The following is a 22,317-nucleotide window of genomic DNA, read 5'->3' on the forward strand; positions in this document are numbered from 1 at the left end:
CTTTACCCTGAGAGTGATTCAACTTTGCTGGGTGCGGAACGAGGTTCCCTCCAGTAGGATCAAATCATTTATTGGTCTGATTGAGCCACTAAGTGAGTTACCTTTGGCTATTTGCGGGGTAAGTTGTGTATTTTTATTTTTGCTCTTGGCCTTTCTGATCATTATGTATAAATTTGAGGAGTTGAAAGGTCAAGCGATGGCCCTGGGTCTGACAGGTACTGAGGTTGGTCAGTATTTGGTCAACCAACAGAATGCTGAGAGAGAGGAACGTCAGAAAGCGAGAGAGGAACGTCAGAAAAAGAGAGAGTTGGAGGAACGTCAGAGAGAAAGAGAGTTGGAGGAACTTCAGAAAAAGATAGAGTTAGAGGAACGTCAGAGAAAAAGAGAGTTGGAGGAACGTCAGAGAGAAAGAGAGTTGGAGGAAAATCAGAGAGATAGAGAAAGAGAGTTCGAATTAGTTAAGTTGCAGATAGAAAAGGACCTAGAACTAGCTAGGATTAATGCTTCAAGTAGACCAGAATCCTCTGGCCATACAAGACAATGTGGTAAAACCCAGCTTGCCTGTGTACCGTGAAGGAGAAGACATCGCCTCTTACCGTGTTAGGTTTGAACGGGTAGCTGAGCTGCTTGGTGTAGACCCAGATAGCTATGCCGACATCACCAGAGATTACTTCTTGTTGAAGCAAGCTCTCTTGCGAGGATTTAACAAGACTTCTCATGGTTATCGTGTTGATTTCCGCAGAACGAAGATTAGAGCAGGAGAAACGTACCAGCAGTTTTCGATTCACCTGGGTCGTTTGTTTCAACAATGGCTAAAGGCATCAGAGGTTGAAGAAACCTTTGAGTCTCTCTCTAACTTCATGATATTAGATCAGTTTTTGTCTCCTCTACCTCCAGACTTGAGAATTTGCATCAAAGAACACCGGTCAGCGACTCTTGGAGAAGCTATTCGTGTTGCCGACAACTGGGCGTCTGCTCGAAACGCCTACCCTAAGTCTTCCCCTCCTGTAGTGAAGAACGCGAAGCCTCCGTCCTCCGAGGAACCACCCCGAGGAGTAGTACACAGGAGTAGTTCACCAGCCGTGCGGTGTCACAGCTGCGAAGAAGAAGGGCACATTTGTTCTCGCTGTCCCAGGAATCCCCTCGCCTTCAAGACTGCTGACACTCATCAACCCAGCAACAAGGTCGGATTCTGTTTGGAAGACAGGAGCTGCCCCCGTTATTGTGTCAGTGGAACAATAAATGGGTCTAGGGCATCTACTTTCATCAGGGACACTGGTTGCTCATGCATTATTGTCTCTGAGGAAGCCCTGCCTGACGCTGACATCTCCAGCTGCCCGAAGGTTAGTGTCGCCGATTATTTTGGTCGTGTTGACCAGTTCCCTGTTGTTAGGTGCTACCTGCGTTGCCCCTATTTCTCTGGTTGGTCTAATGTGGTAAGAGCTCCCATTAAATTTGCCAGTGTTCTCATTGGTAATGTTCCCGGTGTTCGTGACCCTAACGACCCGGAACCTTTAAAACTCTCCTCGCCACCAGCACCAGTCTCCTCGCCACCAGCACCAGTCTCCTCGCCACCAGCACCGGTCCCCACGCCACCTGACGACGACTCGCCACCTGCCGACGTCTCCTCGCCACCCTCACACGCCACCACACCTCCAGCAAGGGTCCAAGCTGTGGAAAAAAGGTCGGCGAAGGGGAAACGGCCGCATCCCCTGATTCTTCCGAATTTGTTGCCACTGACTGTGACTCCCAGGGAGTTCGCCAAGCTTCAAGACTCGTGTGCCACTCTGAAGCGGGAAAGGGAGAAGGTGACTTCCGGGGAGGAGGATCAGGTGAGAGATGGGTCGGTTTATAAGTTTGTTTCTATTAATGGGGTGTTACACAGGTCTTGTGTGTCATCCAAGCAACCAGCCAAAGTAGGTCGAGCTTTACTTGTTGTCCCTGCTGTTTGTCGTAGTAACATTCTCTCTGTAGCTCACAAGAGCCCTCTAGTAATAGGGTGTGTCATACGGAGGCGAATTTTTTTTTTTTTGAGTTTGAAAAATCGGCCCATGGTATTAATGATGTAGTTCTATGTGCAGATTCATGTGATATCTTCAGGTTTGAAAAGTTTTTATTTTTTGCTAGGTAAATTTTAACTTGAAATCTTATGAAAATTCAGTATTCTCACCCTTTTACCAACACCACTAAATAGCTTATTTAAAGTAAAGTAAATGTATCAGGTTAATTTATTAGGATGAAAATGATCCAGAATAGTGAAACGAATGATCTTGACGCATTTATTAAATTTAATATTCCTTTAGAAAACAAAATCATCAAATACAAAAACCGGTTTTACTACTACGACCCGGTGTTGCTGCACACCATAGAGAACATGTCTTTCTTGCTTCTGTTTCTACTCATCACCTCCCTGCTGACCACCTGAGCTCGGATGTAGCCTTCCCTCCTCTCCTGGCTGTACACGTGACTGCTGGCCTCGCTCACTTGCTGTACACAACGCTCTATACTCTGGGTGTGCGAGGGCCAGGCAGGGACATGCCTGGGGTTGTCCAGGAAAGCTCTGACTTGAACATTGGTGAGGCTGCAGGTAAGAGGGGCTCACTGCCAGCCTGGATGTTATCCAGATCTATGAGATCAGTGAGGGTCTTGGCACCTAGATTGACTTCAGGAGTCTTCCTGACCCTGAAGGAATCGTCACCAACTGATTCGTCATGCCCAGATCCTCTCATAAGTCTCATATCCAAGATCTTTTTGACTGCCACTCTTCTCTCCTCCTCATCCTTACTGCAGAGCATTGTCTGCAGAACTGCCTCGGGATGAGCATACCAGGAAGATCGCCTCACAGTCTGCTCCACAATCTGAACAACCTTCCTTGGCTGACTCCTCAGGAGCTCAAGCTGGAAGAGAACATGCCTCGGACCTTCGGAGAGCGATGACTTGACCTTGGTGTTGAACCAATTTGGCAAGTAGACACTCACGATGAATTGGACAATAAGTCTCAGGTTGTGAAGCTGGTTCCCTTTCAGTTTATGATGAGCGACCGAAATTCTGCAGAACCTGAGAGCCGTTGTGAGCCACCTAGAATGTGAGACTGGACCAATCTGCAGGTAAGCAAGTCTATCAGGCATGACCCCAGTTTTGATGGCACTGCAAATCATGTAACCATAGTACTGGTCAGTACTCAGGTCGCCAATGACAGTATGTGCAAGCTCAACGAGTGGAGGGCCAACTGTGATTTTTTCAAAGCTCGGATTTATTTCTAACTCAGTGGCAGAGTCCAGCATCTTGCCAAGAGGACCAGACCATCTGTTGTTTGAAAAGTCTTGCCATCCAGCTCCTGGATCAGATGTCTGAGTGGCAACTCGTTGGTGTGGAGGTCACAAACAATCCAGACCAGCTTCCTCCCAATCTTCCGCTCTATCCACTGTATGACCCCCTTGCCACCCTGTGTTCGTGTTGGTGCTGTCCCCTCCAATGGCCTGCAGGGTCTGGTCTACGTTCCTCTCTCTGAGCCAGTTCACAATGTTATCTGCCACTATCTCAGCTGGTTTCCTGATGTCATCTTTCTCTGGAGTGAAATGCCACAAATACTTCCCTCCTGGTTCACTGCAGCAGGAGTAGTGTTCCTCCTTCACCATGGCAGGGAACAACTTGTCAGAATCTCCAACTTTCATGAACACTTTAGTGTCATCCCTTCTCCCATCAAAGAACAAACAATTGATTCCATTTTCTCTTATCCCCTTATCAAACTCCTCTTCTAGGTTACTGACAAGTTTCTCCTGAGCTCTCCTTACTTTGTTATGATCTATCACCAGGTGAACATCATCAGGTGTTATCAAACCACCGTCAATCCAGGCAGCTGTTGCTATCTCTGCAGTTTCTCTGAGACCAGTGTGGTGTCGCATGCTGGCCAGAGCTATGCTCAGGATATCTTTCCTATTTCGAATCTTATGCCTGGAAGGTTTGGGATCATTATTTTCTGGGTTAGGGACAAAGTCACCATTCTCCTGGTCAGCACTCGGATCAGCCATGGGGAAGTCATTAAACTCTGAATCAGCTTGACTCCAATCATCGGCCTTTTTTACCTCACCCTGGGCCTTCTCAAGTCTCTTTTCCTCGGCAACTCTTCTCCTCTTCTGTCTCTCTGTGGCAGCCTCCTGTCTCTTGGACTCCGGAATATCTTGGCTAGAAATCATGAGAGCCCCTATACTGCCAGTCTTCTCTCTCTGTGCTTTGACAAATGCCAGTTCGATCACAGGAATCTTCAGTTCACGCTTGCAAATACAGGAGATGTGGGCCTCGGATTTACAGTCACGATCGCATCCAAACTCAGGACAGAGAACAATTGGGCACTTGCAAGTAATTATGTCAAATAACTGGTCCAGTTGCTTGCAAAGCTGTCCTTAACTGCAAGTTTTCCTCTCCCAAGAGAGATATCTCTTGCCTTTTCCCAACTGGCTAGCAGTCTCTCACTAATCTTCTTCTGACTTGTTATGACTGGAGGCTTGAACTGAGCGTTAGCCAGAGTGTACTGTGCCAAGACAGCTTTGGTCATATCACTGGCAATGTCTTTGTTTGTGTAAGTTCTTTGGTTCTTTTCACTGATTTGCCTGATTAAAACACCGTATCTCAAAGCATCTCTCAATGTAGGCAACTCCGACTTCAGGAGCTCTCTCCCAGACCCAAGATAGTGACTGAGATGGCTGGATTTTTGGTTCCTCGTCCTGACACAAGCAGCCATCGCAAATATTATCAACTTATAAATGCATCAGAATCTGAAACAGAAAAAAATATTGTTAGTTGGGTTGTTAAAGAATGAAGTCAGAAAGCAATGTTCACTATTTAATTGTAATGCACTAATGCAGCTGTACGTTAGATTTTCGATAAATTTCACGCTAAAACTTACCTAGCAAAAGGTTGCACAATATTGAAACTGAAATTATTTTCTGTTTATATACACTAAAATCTACCAAAAAAGTGATGGGCCATTAGTTTTAGCTGATCTTCCCTCCTATGACACACCCTACTCTAGTAAGTTCTCGTAGGAAAATTTATAGGAAGGTTGGTGATCAGTTTTACTGGCCAGGTATGGGAGCGGATAATAGAGCTTTTTGTACTAGTTGTGATCAGTGCCCACGTATGTCCGCCAAGGGTAGAGTCCGTCCTGTTCCACTTGAACCCTTACCCGCCATTGCAGAACTATCTTCTCGGGTAGCCATGCATTTTGTTGGACCCTTCTCACCCCCTTCCTCTAAGACGCCTAAATTACACCAAGCTAATTTGTTAAGGCAATATAATTACAGGACCCAAGCTGGAGTTAGTCGAGGCACTACCCTGCATGAGTTCCTGTGACGTTCGGGCGCCAGACTCCGATGATCTCGGTTGCCAGTTACTGATAACACCTGACGAGATAGAAGAATCCTATACGACTGGAAATAGGCCCAAACTTAAACCTGGACTGAAGTGGACCGCACGTGCAGTTCCTTGATACGGCCTTACGTTTTGGACATCAAGTTTCCACCTATACTTTTATGTGACCCTTCTTTATTTTGATGTGTATTTAGGCATTTGTTGTAAGAAGATTATGCTTTGTGTACTAATCTTAAGTTTTAATCTACCTTACAGTAGATTTTTGTTGGGGGAGCTGTATAATGGCAGAAACGATCTTCCTGCTCGTTACTGCTGCTAACTCTCTCGTTTGCTGGTGCGACCAACACTTGGGGGAGTTGGGCAGAGGTGAGAACAGCAGCGACTACCTGTGTCACTGGCAGATTCACCCCAGCCGCCATCCAGTCACTATCTAGCTACCCAGCTGTTTGTCAAATTCTGGTTGTGATCTCATCATAGGTCCTGGACTCGTGGGCTGTGTCCCCAGACCTTCACCTGTCGACTGTCAATTCTCTGGTCATCTACCACTACCACATTCCACGACCGTCAGTTCATCTCATTCCGTCTGTGCCCTGGTGTTCTCCTGCCTTTTCAAGACAATTTGCCGCTGTCGTTCGAGTGTGGAGTTGAATGGACGCTTCCCTACCCTGAGTGTGCATCACCTGTTCCAGAAACTTCCCCAGGGCCACTGCCGTAGGAAATATCTGTTTATTGTTTCGATTCTATCAGTTGTTGACTCCCATTAATTTTTTGATTCCTTTTATTGTTTGCTTCCCTTAATTGTTTATCTCCATTAACTATTGACTGCATTAATTGTTTGACTCCCTTAATTATTTGATGTTTGTTGAGTGGTGTCAGAGTTTTGTGTTATATTTTTTATAGTAAAGTGATGTCAATCTCAAACGGTTGTTTGTTATTCCTCAGAAAACCATGGTCCTTGACTTTCATTTATTAAGATCCTGATTGGTCTGTTAAGGGATTTCTATCCCTCAGTGCAAGATGTTTCTACGCCAGACTCGCAGAGGTGTTCTCCAAACAGAAGCAGCAGCCCAGAAGTTATGTTACAGCCTAGATGAGATATCGACTGTCTTTCTCTCTTCTACGGTCGGCTTTGCTCTGCCTCAGGGGAACGAGAGCTTCTGCCCCAAAGCAGACAACAGCTGCAGATATTGACTATGAGGCTACAGTCACTGAATGCCGCATAGACCTGCGGCTCAACTAATTCAACACAGCTAGGATAGCTACTTATGTTTTAGGATACTTAATATTAAGGTAATAAAATGGTGGCGAAGGTGTGGCTATTGGGGGAGGCTGGAGGCCATATATAAAAAAGAAAAAGGAAAGTACATTACACATCTGTATGGCTACGGTACTCTGCTGCTAGGTTACACTACTCTGCTGTATGGTTTGTTACATATGTCTATGTGTTTAATAATGTATGCTCAATATTCATTTTGTATCAGTCGCTGTTGTCAGCGTTTTCTATGAAGTATTTACGAAAGATGTATATCCTTTGTAATAATTAGTTTATTTATTGCATTGGGCGTGATGGGAATGACACTATTGAGGTATCTATGAGTGACATAAATAGTGCAAATGTTGACTGTGATGCAGTGAGAGAGGAAGTTGAAAAACAAAATGGTATTTTTCTAGTGTGTGCTTTCACTACTGGAGGTCTATTTCTAAGAAAGAACCATGTAGGATGAAAGTGATTTCAGTCAGTTTTTCATGGAAGGTGACATGTATGTTGAGGTTGTAGTGGAAGAGGAAGACAAAAATTATAAAGTGGAATTGGAGGTAGATTTTTGTCCAGACTTCAATATTGATAATGGTGAATTAAGCAACTCACAGCTTGGGGATAACATTATGAGAGAAACCAGGAGTTAGGCTGTGGGGAATGGTATGCCTGCTCATTAATTTGGGATTTTATTACCAAGATGGCGTGTTGATGAGAAAGTGGGGACCTCCAGAGGTTCCAGCTTCAGATCATTGGGAAATGAAAAAACAAACTGTTTTTCCAAAGGAGTACCGGAATCATATAACAACTTTATCCTATGATTCTAGTTTGGCAGGACATTTAAGTATTAGGAAAATAAAAAAAACAGGTTGCTGATACATTTTTATTCACTTGGTTTGAAAAAAAAATGTGGCAGCATTTTGTAAACCTGCCCTGTGTGTCAAGAAGTAGGTAAGCCAAATCATATCATTCAACCTGTACCAGTGAAACCCATTCTGGACTTTTGTAAACCCTTTAGAAAATTTGTAATAGACTGTGTAGGACCTTTGCCAAAGACACGGAGAGGAAATCAATATCTGTTAACTATTATGTCTCCATATATTCATTTCCCAGAAGCTATTCCTTTGAGGTGTATTCACAGTAAGCATATTGTAAGAGAAATAGTCAAATATTTCTCATGAGTAGGACTGCCTGAGATTATTCAGGCACATCAGGGACGTATTCACATCTTGTTTGTTCAGGAAAATTTTGAATGACTTGCATATAAATCAGAAGTTGTCAGGTACTGTGCATATATTCCATAGTCACAGGTTGTTGAGAGAGATTTCGCCAGACACTTAAGAACACACTGAGAATGTATTGTAAAGAGATGAGATAAGATTTTATCTTTTTACTCTGAGGGATGCTGAACCCTTCTGAGATGGTGTATGGCCATGTTAAAAGGAAAAATAGATTGGAAATGAGAACCCCCCCCCCCCATTTTTTTAATTATGTGTCTGGTTTTAAGAACAGATTGATGAAAGCCAGGGAAATAGCTGCTGAGAATTTGAAAAAGTCTCAGTGACATGAAGGTGTAGTATGATAAGGATGCCAGGGATAAAAACTATAAGCCTGGCGAGGTGTGAGTGCTGTTACCATTTCAAAGAAACCCATGGAAGGCAAGGTTTAGTGGTCCACAGGAGGTTGAGAAAAAGATCAGTGATGTGAATTATTTAGTTAACACCCCAGACAGACGTAAGAAAACACAGTTGTGTCACATAATTTGATGAAACCATACAATGAAAGACAAGTAGAAATGTAAGTACAGTGTGGTTGTTTGCAAGTAATTGATGTGAAGATTGATGAACCTGATGATGTTAAATTCATTAGATGTGAGGATAAAGTTCTGCAGAATTCTGTTGTAATGGGTATGTTAGATAGTAAGCTTCACTATTTAGATCCCGAGAAGAAGTGTGAAGTTATAAAAAGCATAATTGAATATAAATCTTAGTTTCCTGATTCTCCAAGGAGGACCAATGTAGTTGTTCGTGATGTACAAGAGGAGAATGTTGCTCCTATTAAACAGCATTCTTACAGGGTAAATCCAAAGAATAGGGAAATCATGAGGAAGGAAATAGAATATATACATGAACATGATATGTGTAAGAGCGGAAACGATCTTCTTGCTCGTTACCGCTGCTAACTCTCTCGTTTGCTGGTGCGGACGACACTTGGGGCGGTTGGACAGAGGTGAGAACGGCAGCGACTATCTGGGTCACCGGCAGATTCAATCCAGCCGCCATACAGTCACTATCTAGCTACCCGGCTGCTCGTCACATTCTGGCTGTGATCTCATCATAGGTCCTGGACTCGTGGGCTTTGTCCCCAGACCTTCACCTATTGATTGTCAATTCTCTGGACATCTACCACTACCACATACCATGACCGTCAGTTCACCTCATTCCGTCTGTGCCCCGGTGGTCTCCTGCCATTTCAAGACGTTGCTCGAGTGTGGAGTTGAATGGACGCTTCCCTACCCTTCACTGTGGATCACCTTGTTCCAGAACCTTCCCCCAGGGCCACTGCCGTGCCGTAGGAAATATCTGTTCATTGTTTGATTCTATGGTTGTTTGATTCCATTAATTGCTGACTCCCCTTTATTGTTCGATTCTATCAATTGTTGACTACATTTAATTGTTTGAATCCATTAATTGCTGACTCCCATTATTTGTTTGATTCCTTTAATTGTTTGCTTCCCTTAATTGATAAACTGCATTCACTATTGACTGCATTAATTGTTTGACTCCCGTAATTATTTGATGTTTGTTGAGTGGTGTCAGAGTTTTGTGTTATATTTTTTATAGTAAAGGGATGTCAATCTCAAACGGTTGTTTGTTATTCCTCAGAAAACCATGGTCCTTGACTTTCCTTAATTAAGAACCTGATTAGTCTGGTAAGGGATTTCTATCCTTAATTCCCAGGACCTTACAATATGATAAAGCCCATTGTAGTCCACGGAGCTCACCCTGTGTTTTAGTTCCTAAACCTGATGGTGTTTCTTTCAGATTTTGTACAGATTATAGAAAAATTAATAACATAACTAAATCTGATTCATATCCCATTCCCAGAGTTCATGATTGTATTGGCCAGGTGAGGGATGTTAAGTTTGTTACTAAATTAGATTTATTAAAAGGTTATTGGCAGGTAGGTTTGACTGAGAGAGCAAAAGCTTTCTTAGCATGACAGCAAAGGGTGGACTCCATCAGTATAAAGTGTTACGGGAATTAGCACACCCGGGCTCAGGTCAAACGACCCACAACGGGGCCTGGGGGCGAAAAAAACAAACAAAGAATTTGAAAATAGAAAAGAAAAAGGTTATACTGTGTTAATCTACACCACGAAGATGCCGGAAAACCAGCTTTTTAAAGTGAGACAGAATGTATAAGTATGGAAACACAGAAGAAGGCAGAGCATTCCACAGTTTTGCTGTGTGAGGATAGAAGGAGGTACTATAACAGCATATTCTCGTGTGACCGACATCCACACATAAACGGTGGGCACCGCGGACAAGACGTGTGTTACGAGCCCACGGCGATGCCAGCGGTACACAGGATGCCAAATCCACCGAACATTGCCCGTTCAAGTACCTGTAAAAGAGAGAGAGTGAAGCAACATTGCGCCGAAGAGAAAGGGAAGAGAGATTGTTTAGTAGTTGGACAGAAGAAGAGCCACCCCAGATATGAGAGCAGTACTCCAAGTTAGGACGAATGAATCCCTTATATACTTGGAGCAACTGCTCAGGAGTGGAGTGGAGGTGGTTGTGGAGGGGGTTGGTTGTGGTAGTGCAGGTGTAGGGGGATTGTGGTGGTGGAACCGTGGAAGTCGGGTTAGTGGTGGAAAGGGTGGATGGGAGGTCGTGGTGGTGGAGGCAGTGGTGGAAAGGATGATGGTGGATATGGGAGTGAGGGTGGTGATGGGGGTGGTAGTAGGGATGATGGTGGTAATAAGAGTTTCTGTGGTGATGGGGGTGGTGGTGGATATAGGAGTGAGGGTGGTGATGGGGGTGGTAGTAGGGGTGATGGTGGTAATAAGAGTTTCAGTGGTGGTATGGTGATGGGGATTGCAGTAGGGGTTACAGTGGCGGCAGTAACACAAGGCTAAGACAGCGGGACAGGGGACAAAACTACAACTCACATTCACTATTCTCAACCATCTCCTGGGATTATTGACAACTTACCTGTGTTTCCTCGTAACCTAATTTACGGAGAAAAGTTTAGAATTGGAGGGTGAGTGGTGTTAGGTCCCACGGGTTATGTTATAAATATGTTGCTGTTCACAAAACACACCAGAATTCCGGCTGTTTTCAAAAGTCAACCAGATATGACTGTGTTTTACGATTAAAATTTTTTTCCCCTCGGATGTCAACCCGAGTAAGGGTTGGGTCACTGCCTTATGACCAGAACAGTGTGGACACCTGCTGTCCCCTAGGGACCTGATCTCACTCTCCTCTATATATTAGCCTTGTCAAGTATTACTCCTTAGTCTGCACTCACCCCTGGTCCTTATCTTTCAAATTTTGGAATTTTTTACCACAGACCCTGCTAAAAGTGTCCATTTAGGACGAAAACATTGTGTGTAGAGTTATTTTTGAATATATTAATATTTAGAGGTTGCACAAAGCTGTCAAAAATTAAGTAATCGATGTAGTCGATTACTTTGTAGCCGATTACGCCCACCACTAGTGCGTCGCATTTGGCACGATTGTGGTGAGTTTTTCCAGGTCGTGATTGATGATTGGGGAAATTAGAAGCAGTTCTGCAGAGTATTCTCATTATTAATTTATATTAATAGTTCATTTCTTTATTCCTCAGGTCAAAATGGCTAATGCAGGAGTAAAAACACGAGAAAATGTGTATTTGATAAAGACATTATGTGATGACATTACAGGGGCTAACTTACCTTCAAACAGGCAAGTGTTACAGTATTTTTTAAGCCTGCATCGCATACAGAAAAAACCCATCAGAGTGGCAGCTGGGGAAGTCACAGACAAAGTTCTTAAATTTTGGACAAAAGCAAACATTCCCACACACCACAAACCAGATTGTGTGAATCAAGTGCACAAAATGTTTGACAAGTAGGGTAGTTTGAAAAAGAACTCTTCAAGAAAGACAGAAACTCAAAAGCAGAAAGAGAAAGAGTTCACCGATACATTTGAAGATCTCTGACATTGCACATGTGAATGCTTTGAAGATGATGACAGTTCAGGAGGATAAGGATTTCTTAATAGCGCAACGAGAAAAAGGTCGTCGTGGGGCAATGTTATCTCTTGACAAAGTATTCCTCAAAAGACAGAAACGACGAGAAAAAACTCTCAAGAAAGCGATGAAAAGGAAGTTGGCTGCAGACAATGCAGAGGAAGAAGCCAAAAAATGCCAGGCCATAATTGTCTTGGATAGCAGTAGTACGTCTTCTTCTGAGGAATCCAACCCAGTTCCTGGCCCATCAGCACTTCAAACTCCACCAACTGTCAAGAAGCGTGGGCGAAAAGAAGTTCTAACTCCAGAACTTTCTGCAGCATTAGATCGGACCAAGTTCTCAGATAGAATGGCCATGCACATTGTCACCCAAACTGCTCGGAGTCTGGGCCATGATGTCAGTGAATTGATTCTGAATCGATCAAGCATCAGGAGGAAACGTCAGCATCATCGCAGTAGCAGGGCAGCTGAAATCCTTTCAAACTTCAAACCAGAGTCAGTTTTAATTGTTCACTGGGATGGTAAATTGATGCCTGATTTGACGGGGCATGGGGGCCATGTTGACAGACTCCCAGTTCTTGTCTCAGGCAATGGCACCTCCCAACTTCTTGCTGTTCCAAAATTTCCCTCTGGTACCGGTGATGAAGAAGCAAAAGCTGTTGTGAAAGCTTTGCAGCAATGGCACATTGCAGACATCGTGCATGGCATGTGTATTGATACAACAAGCTCAAATAGTGGTCACCACAAGGGTGAGTGTGTCAAAATTGAGCAGTTGCTGGGTCGTGATTTGCTATATTTTGCCTGCCGCCACCATGTACTAGAACTTGTAGCTGGAGCTGCTTTTGAAGCTGTAATGGGGCACTCAGCTGCTCCTGACATACAGCTGTTCCGAAGATTCCAAGCCAAATGGGAACAAATTGATAAGCAGAAGTTTGAAGACTCCTCCACCGACGATCTGGCAGAAGAATCGGTCAGAGCTGTTAGGGACGATCTAACCAACTTCATTGAGAAGGCTCTATTGGAGACACAGCTTCGAGATGATTATCGAGAGCTGCTAGAGCTGGCCTCCATCTTCCTTGGCACATCACCTTCTCGGGGAGTACGATTTTCTGCTCCTGGTGCAATGCACCAAGCACAATGGATGGCAAAGACCATTTATTCCTTCAAAGTGCGGTTATTCCGTTCTCAGTTTAAGCTTACTCCAAAGGAGAACAGAGGACTAAGAGATTTGTGCATTTTCTTTGCCCGAATATATATGAAGGCTTGGACAACTGCTCCACTTTCTGCAAAGACACCAAAAGGAGATCTGATGTTGCTTAAAGCTCTACAAGACTACAGTACCATCGGCGATGCCATATCAAAGGCAACTTTCCACAAAATGATGAGACACCTCTGGTACTTGTCAGAAGAGTTGGTTGCATTGGCCTTCTTTGATGACGGTATTCTCCCAGCAGTGAAGGACCGCATGTTGGAAGCTATGAACATCGTTATTGGAGAAGAAAAGCATGTCAAACGGGTTACAATCAATCCAGACACACTCCAAGTGAAGAACCTATATGATTTCACGACAAAGAACAGTCATTTTACAAAAAACTCAACTTGAATACAGATTTCCTGGCCCTCCCAGTACAAGCTTTGTCTGTGATCAATGATCATACAAAAAGAGGAGTAGCCTTAGTCCAAGATTTCTCAGGCCGCATCACCAAGGACGAACAGCAACTGCAGTATCTACTGCAGGCAGTTGCTGACCACAGGAAATCATTCCCTAATGCCCTCAAGCAGACCTTACTGGGCGACAAAGAGTGGGACTGGTCCTCATGCGACCCCTGCCTTGAGCAGCTAATACCCACTTAATGGGGCAGGCTTGGGGGCTAGAAATGATATATAAAGCATTAAGCATTACATAATATTATTAAATTTCATTGACTTGAGCAACCTCTACCTATTAGAGAGTTTAAAATATTTTACAGGCAATGTTTCTACCCCAATGAAAACTTTTTGCCAGGGTCTGTGACAAAAAATGGCAAATTTTGTTTTTTGCCCCAAAATATGACCTCAGAGAAAGGCTTAAGTACACAGGATGACCTTACTAGACATGAGGACAGGTCATCTTATCCACGTTTTCATTGTGGTCTTGATCTCACACTCCTCTGTATATATGTACCTTGTTATGCACTTCTCCTTAGTCTGTACCCACCCCTGAAGATGTGAATTACACGAAAGCGCTTGGGAACTTCGTGTTTTCTTTTTCCTTGTGGTTATCAGCATATACCTAGATCACGCGCACCTACAGTAATTTACTTGCATAAATATATATATATATATATATATATATATATATATATATATATATATATATATATATATATATATATATATATATATATATATATATATATATATATATATATATATATATATATATATATATATATATATATATATATATATATATATATATATATGTATGAGGCTAAATGTTAATTATTATAACAATAATTTATCAGCGACTCGAACACAATGAGATCATTAACGCGTGTGAATAATGATTATCGTGCACTGCCAACCATAAGGTAATTGGAATAGCATTACCGTGATTCACGCTCTCATATTGGCCGTCCGAACTCTTTAAAAAAGAATTTAAATCACAATAAAAGGTATTTAAAATGGTGCCTGACAAGCCTTTGATTAAATAGCTTTATATTGTATTGAATCAGAATGTACTCTTTGCGCGTGAATTAGTGAAAAATTTAAGTAATTTCAACTGTAATTCAGATTTATTGCCTGGACTGTTACCCATTTGTTGGTGCAGGTTTTACCAAACTCTGCCCATACCAACCCTCCTAACTACCAGTTATTGACCTAAATGTTATTCATTAGGATATGTTTCCATACAATACTATAGTAGTAATAATAGTGCATCAGGATATTCTTAATAGAAGGATAACATAGTAGTGGTAGTAACAGTAGTACAACAGAGCAGTAGTAAAAGTAGTATAACAGAGCAGTAGTAGCAGTAGTATAACAGAGTAGTAGTAACAGTAGTATAACAGAGTAGTAGTAACAGTAGTATAACAGAGCAGTAGTAACAGTAGTATAACAGAGTAGTAGTAACAGTAGTATAACAGAGCAGTAGTAACAGTAGTATAACAGAGTAGTAGTAACAGTAGTACAACACAGTAGTAGTAATAGTAGTATAACAGAGTAGGTGTAACAGTAGTACAACAGAGTAGTAGTAACAGTAGTACAAGACTGGGAGGGATGGGACGACCTAATCCAGAGGAGATTGCTGCCACCGAACATCAAAATTCACTTAAGCTCTCGGCAGCCCTCACTGACCACATAATAGCCCAGAATGCAACAGGGGAGGTGGATACCAGTGAAGTAAATAAGATTCGTAGGTCCATTATGACAGATCGACAGCACTGCCAAAATGATAAGTTGCAGCAACTGTTGCTGCAGATACCAGAAAATTTGAAAAAAAAGTAGCTATAGCGCAGGAGGTGGGCGCCTCGAACTGGTTAACTACGTAACCGATAAGGGCAAATGGTTTCAGTCTTAATAAACAAGAATTTACAGATGCCATTGCTCTAAGGTACGGTCGGCCAGTAGAAGGTTTGCCCTCCCAATGCGTGTGTGGCTCTTCCTATGATGGCGATCACGCCATGGTGTGCAAGAAAGGGGGCTTCATATGCATGAGGCATGACGAGGTAAGGGACCTCACCGCAAATATGTTGAAGGAAATCTGCCGGGATGTCATGGTAGAACCGATCCTCCTTCCATTGGATGGTGAGATCTTCCAACACAGGACTTCAAACACATCTAACGAAGCCCGTGTGGACGTCAGTGCTCGAGGATTCTGGACGCGGGGACAGCAAGCTTTCCTACACATCAGGATTTTTGATCCCATGGCCGCATGTCACAGTAACCTAGCTCTCGATGCTGCACATAGGAGGAATGAGAACGACAAGAGAAGGGCATATGGTGAGAGAATTCAAAACGTTGATCAAGGCAGCTTCACTCCTCTAGTGTTCACAACCTCTGGTGGGATGGGACCAAGTGCAAGCTGTTTCTACGCCAGACTCGAGGAGGTGATCTCCGAACAAAAGCAGCAGCCCAGAAGTTACGTTACAGCCTGGATGAGATGTCGACTGTCTTTCTCTCTCCTTCGGTCGGCTTTGCTCTGCCTCAGGGGAACGAGAGCTTCTGCCCCAATTCCGACAACTGCCGCAGATATTGACTATGAGGCTACAGTCACTGAATGCCACATAGATCTGCGGCTCAACTAATTTAACACAGATAGGATAGATACTTATGTATTAGGATATTTAATATTAAGGTAATAAAATGGTGGCGAAGGTGTGGCTATTGGGGGAGTCTGGAGGCCACGTGGTACAACAGAGTAGTAGTAATAGTAGTATAACAGAGCAGTAGTAACAGTAGTACAACAGGGTATTAGTAACAGTAGTACAACAAAGTAGTAGTAACAGTGGTACAACAGAGCAGTAGTAACAGTAGTACAACAGAGTAGTAGTAACAGTAGTACAACAGAGCAGTAGTAACAGTGGTACAACAGAGTAGTAGTAATAGTAGTATAACAGAGCAGTAGTAACAGTAGTACAACAGGGTATTAGTAATAGTAATTATAACAGAACAGTAGTAACAGTAGTGCAACAGAGCAGTAGTAACAGTAGTACAACAGAATAGTAGTAATAGTAGTATAACAGAGCAGTAGTAAGAGTAGTACAACAGATGAGTAGCAATAGTAGTACAACAGAGCAGTAGTAACAGTAGTACAACAGAGTAGTAGTAACTGTAGTACAACAGAACAGTAGTAACAGTGGTACAACAGAGTAGTAGTAATAGTAGTATAACAGAGCAGTAGTAACAGTAGTACAACAGGGTATTAGTAATAGTAATTATAACAGAACAGTAGTAACAGTAGTGCAACAGAGCAGTAGTAACAGTAGTACAACAGAATAGTAGTAATAGTAGTATAACAGAGCAGTAGTAAGAGTAGTACAACAGATGAGTAGCAATAGTAGTACAACAGAGCAGTAGTAACAGTAGTGCAACAGAGTAGTAATAACAGTAGTATAGCAGAGCAGTAGTAACAGCAGTACAACAGAGTAGTAGTAACAGTAGTTTAACAGAGCAGTAGTAACAGTAGTACAACAGAGGAGTAGTAACATTAGTAGGGCGCCTCGAACTGGTTAACTACGTTACCGATAAGGGCAAATGGTTTCAGTCTCAATAAACAAGAATTTACAGATGCCAACGCTCTAAAATACGGTAGGCCAGTAGAAGGTTTGCCCTCGCATTTCGTGTGTGGCTCCTCCTATGACGTCGATTAGGCCATGTTGTACAAGAAAGGGGGCTTCATGTGCATGAGGCATGACGAAGTAAGGGACCTCACAGCAAATATGTTGAAGGAAATCTGCTGTGATGTCATGGTTATAACCGACCCTCCTTCCATTGGATGGCGAGACCTTCCAACATAGGACTTCAAACACCTCCAACGAAACCCGTGTTGACTTCAGTGCTCGAGGATTCTGGACGCAGGGACAGCGAGACTTCTTCGACATCAGGATTTTTTATCCCATGGCCGCATGTCACCATAACTGAGCTCTAGATGCTGCACACAGGAGGAACGAGAACGAAAGGACAAGGGCATACGGGGAGAGAATTCAGAATGTAGATCAAGGCAGCTTCGCTCCTCTAGTGTTCACAACCTCTGGTGGGATGGGACCAAGTGCAAGATGTTTCTACGCCAGACTTGCGGAGGTGATCTCCGAACAGAAGCAGCAGCCCAGAAGTTATGTTACAGCCTGGATGAGATGTCGACTGCCCTTTTCTCTCCTTCGGTCGGCTTTGCTCTGCCTCAGGGGAACGAGAGCTTCTGCTTCAAAGTTGACAACAGCTGCAGATATTGACTATGAGGCTACAGTCACTGAATGCCGCATAGATCTGCGGCTCAACTAATTCAACACAGCTAGGATAGCTACTTATGTATTAGGATATTAAGGTAATGAAATGGCAGTGAAGGTGTGGCTATTGGGGGAGGCTGGAGGCCACTTACAATAGAGTAGTAGTAATAGTAGTACAACAGAGCAGTAGTAAGAGTTGTACAACAGAGCAGTAGTAACATTAGTACAACAGAGTAGTAGCAATAGTAGTACAACAGAACAATAGTAATAATAGTACAACAGAGTAGTAGCAATAGTAGTACAACAGAGCAGTAGTAAGAGTTGTACAACAGAGCAGTAGTAACATTAGTACAACAGAGTAGTAGCAATAGTAGTACAACAGAACAATAGTAATAATAGTACAACAGAGTAGTAGCAATAGTAGTACAACAGAGCAGTAGTAACAGTACAACAACAGAGCAGTAGTAACATTAGTACAATAAAGCAGTAGTAACAGTAGTACAACAGAACAGTAGTAATAGTAGTACAACAGAGTAGTAGCAATAGTAGTACAACAGAGCAGTAGTAACAGTAATACAACAGAGTAGTATTAATAGTAGTACAACAGCACAATAGTAACAGTAGTACAACAGAGTAGTAGTAACAGTAGTACAACAGAGTAGTAGTAATTGTAGTACCCAGCAGTAATTGGGAACCTGGATGTTAATCGACTTGCTTATCATGTTCCTGGGTTCTCACCCTGGGGGCCATGGCTTCCAAGGAGACCACGACACTACATCCTTGACCACTGGAGGGTCAAGACTTACCAGGCACTTCTGTGCAGCGGCCCCTTTGGCCAATGTTCGGCCCATTCCCCAAATCCCTCTCCCAGACCATCCTCACCTCCGGGATATCAACATAATCAAAAGTGACAATTTCGTTTTGGAATGAAGTGGGATCATTGTTGAACAGTGATGAACAGTGCTTAAGCCAGTGAATTCAGCACTAGACAGTACCAGTGAGAGCCGTGACCCACCAGTGAGATAAGCACCCCTGGGAACCATTTTCTGACCAGACGGTGTTAATCCTTCCACCCTGGGAACAACAGTGGGTCGGCTTTACACCTGACTACGAGATAACACAACACCACCGAGCAGAGAGAGTGAGGGACTGTGACACCACCCCACACCACCCGGTGTCCCCATGACTACGTGAGGTCCTTCATATCAACACCCGAGGACGAGTCACTATACCTCGTGAACACCACACCACCCGGTGTCTCCATGACACCGTGAGGCCCTTCATATCAACACCTATGGACGAGTTACGGCACCACGTGAACACCACTCCACCCGGTGTCTCCATGACCCCGTGAGGTCCTTCATATTAACACCCGAGGACGAGTTACTGAACTACGAGGCCTACGTGACCTCACACAGCATGACAAAAGACCAGCCCATGCCATCAGCTGCAAACTATAATAATTTGTATGTTCAATTCATGTTCCGGGGCGCTGGTGGTAGAGCGGTACCGCTCTTGCCTTGCAAGCGAGATGTCACGGGTTCGATTCCCTAGCCTCCCTTGGTCCCTGTTCAACTAGCAGTAAAGTAAATCGAAAAGTTGCGAATTCGTATTCAGGGAAAGTTGTTGGAGCTTCCAATAACTTGCTGACAAAAACCTATGACTCTTCAGGCTTCTATGCCCTTGACAAAAAAACTAGGACCCTTCAGGCTTCTACGCCCTTAACTCATGAGACATAAAGGCAAGCATGAACTTAGCATGCTTCCCAGTTGGGCGCTGTAGGCGCTTCACCTTGCACAGGATGTAGGGGGGTGTCAAAAAAAAAATTCATGTTCCTTCTCCTTTCAGTAATGAAAGCTTTAGTTAAACGACCCACCCACCCATGTCCTTTTAAGTAATAGGTCAGTATTGTTTAATGTATATTTTCAGCCTTCGGGCTGCAGAATGTTTTCAATAAACCGTTAATTATTATTATTATTATTATTATTATTATTATTATTATTATTATTATTATTATTATTATTATTATTATTATTATTATTATTATTATTATTATTATTATTATTATTATTATTATTACTATTATTATTATTATTATTATTATTAAGATTTCAGGGGACGGGGGGGGGGGGGCGGTGGGCTGTTATAAGCTGTAAATGCTGGTATCGAAATCAGGATTCCAGAAGCGTGTCAAGGGAGTATATCCAAATGCCAAGGGGGTTCATTGTATGATCCATCGTTTTGTAATGGTGTCGAAAACCCTCCCTGGTGCACTTTGCAACATCTTGGAGGTAGTCACCAAATATGTCGACTTTGTGAAAGCAGGAGATCTGAACTCTCGCCTTTTCTAGAACCTCTGTAGAGTCATGGATTCAGACCATGAAACCATCCTCTTTTACTCCAAAGTGCCCTGGCTTTCCAAGGGTAATGTTGTGAATCGTGCGTTTGAACTTCGGGGAGAGCTTAAGTTATTCCTGAAAGTGCATGGGAAGGATGATCTCTTCAATCACTTCAATGAGGTGTTGTGGGAGCCACGTCTTGCATACCTAGCAGATATATTTGAGCAGCTAAACAGGCTGAATTACAAGCTACAGGGCAAGGAAAGAAATGTGTTTCACCTCATGGATTGTCTTCGTGCATTTCTTGTCAAGTTCCAGAACTGGCAAAGGAAAGTCAATGCAGGAAATGTTGCCATGTTTGAGAATCTTTCAACTGTTCTTGATGAGACTGAAAAAGGTCATCTGTTTGACCCATCACTCAAAACTGAAATCACTCAGCTCCTGAAATCCTTGGAAAGCGAGCTCAAAAGAATTGTTAAGGAATCTTTTCTCTGGCACTCTTGATACTGCTACAATTCCCATTGATGTTCAAGACGAATTCCTTGATCTCAAGAACGATTCTGCTGCAAAAGTCCTATATGAAGAAAAATCCCTGAATGTATTCTGGTGCTCAATGTATCAGTCGTATCCAAAAGTTAGCTAGATCTTACTTCGAGTCCTCTTGCCATTTTATACTACTTACTTATGCGAGTCTGGTTTCTACACCCTTCTACATTAAAGAGTAAAAGCCGGAACCGATTGGATGTGAACATGGACATGAGATGTGCTTTGTTAGTGATGCAACCTCGAACCAATCGCCTGACTGAAAGAAAATAATGTCAGCCTTTTCAATGAGCTGTGACAAAATATGCATAAGTCATAGGAACTTTTTCCAAACCAAATTCAAATTTGTTGTGAGGCTATTCTAGTCACTCGAGTCTAGTGACAAGTTTTATGTAAATTATGTAGGTTTGTCAAAATATATGATAATGATAATTGTCAACAATAAAAAAAAAATAAAAGGAGGGTATTCTCTTCATCTGATTAGAACAGTTTATTTTTTTCATTATTTGTGGAGGGTTTGGGAGAAAACTGAAGGGATGCCTAGAGGATTTTTGAGAGTTCCTCAGGGTGGAATGGAATGAAAAAGGCTAAGAACCATTGGGTTAGCCAGTGCAGTTGGCGAGTTGTCCTGTATTCTCAGATTATTCCTTGACATTGGGTCATGCAACTCGTTAACTTAGGGTGTGGTTGTTGTGTAGGCGACAGCTCCTACAACTTAAATAAATTCACGCTTAGGTGGCCGTAGGGCCAGCCACCCTCGAACACGAGGGAGAACCATTATTATTTATAGAAGTACTATAGTGCACAAAAGTCGTGTCCACTGCCCAGCCAGTGAGGTTTCGAATAGCCTTGAGTCTAAAGTTTCGAAACAGCTGGGGGAAATGCTATGGTCGGCCAACAGATGTCGCCCATTTGATTTTGATTTTGCCGCTTACAGCGGCTACTTTATTGTGCACCCCACACTCATCCTGTGAGCGGTAGCGCAAAAGGATTACAGAGTAGGGTTTACAAAGGGTCATAATAATTAACCCCCGTTGTCAGGATATTATGGCACTGAATGTTATACAGTGTTTCATTTCATTATTTGTTTAGTTCTATACATAAAGGGTAACTTATTCACAAATGCGTGAGTACAGGCGTGTGAGGCAGTATGTCTGGCCTCACACTTTGTTATTCACATTTACGTGAGAGGTATTCAAGCACATTGCGTATTTGGTTCTGTACATGAGAATTGATATAGTTACTAAGTGCAAAAAAGTGGATACAATCTTAATATGTCGGCTATCTTGCCATAAGAGTGTGTGTGTGTGGGAAATAAAAGACGTGGGGGTTAGGCTAGTAACAGGTTGTGTGTAGGTGGAGCATAACATCGTGAATTCCACACACACTGATAACAATAAGAATGTCATGAAGATAGTTAATATTATTAAGCATGGTGAGAGATGTGTAACGGGTAAATAAAAGCACTACAATGACCATATCTCTGCCGTTCATGGCTACGACGGTGAGACTGATGGGCACACCAGTAATTAATTCTCCGTGACTACCAGTAATGGTAGTCACGGAGAATACACAAGTTGTTTCCTCGATTGGCGCCACCCACACCAGGGGAAGGAGATGATGTCGAACACTGAAACATGCCGAGGTCT

At 42.9% G+C, this 22,317-nt stretch overlaps 1 protein-coding gene across 1 annotated transcript in view; it reads left to right on the forward strand.

Moving 5' to 3' along the window:
- Positions 1 to 20,629, forward strand: part of LOC121868940 (protein FAM200A-like) — a 98,628-nt gene extending 77,999 nt beyond the window's left edge. The window contains exon 2 of the mRNA XM_042369972.1: positions 20,138 to 20,629. Within this exon, the coding sequence (XP_042225906.1) occupies positions 20,138 to 20,629 (492 nt within the window). The remainder of the gene's footprint in view (positions 1 to 20,137) is intronic.
- The last annotated feature ends 1,688 nt before the right edge of the window (positions 20,630 to 22,317 follow it).

Source organism: Homarus americanus, unplaced genomic scaffold (genome assembly GCF_018991925.1).
Source record: "Homarus americanus isolate GMGI-L3 unplaced genomic scaffold, GMGI_Hamer_2.0 scaffold24694, whole genome shotgun sequence".
In the NCBI taxonomy this organism is placed as follows: domain Eukaryota; kingdom Metazoa; phylum Arthropoda; class Malacostraca; order Decapoda; family Nephropidae; genus Homarus; species Homarus americanus.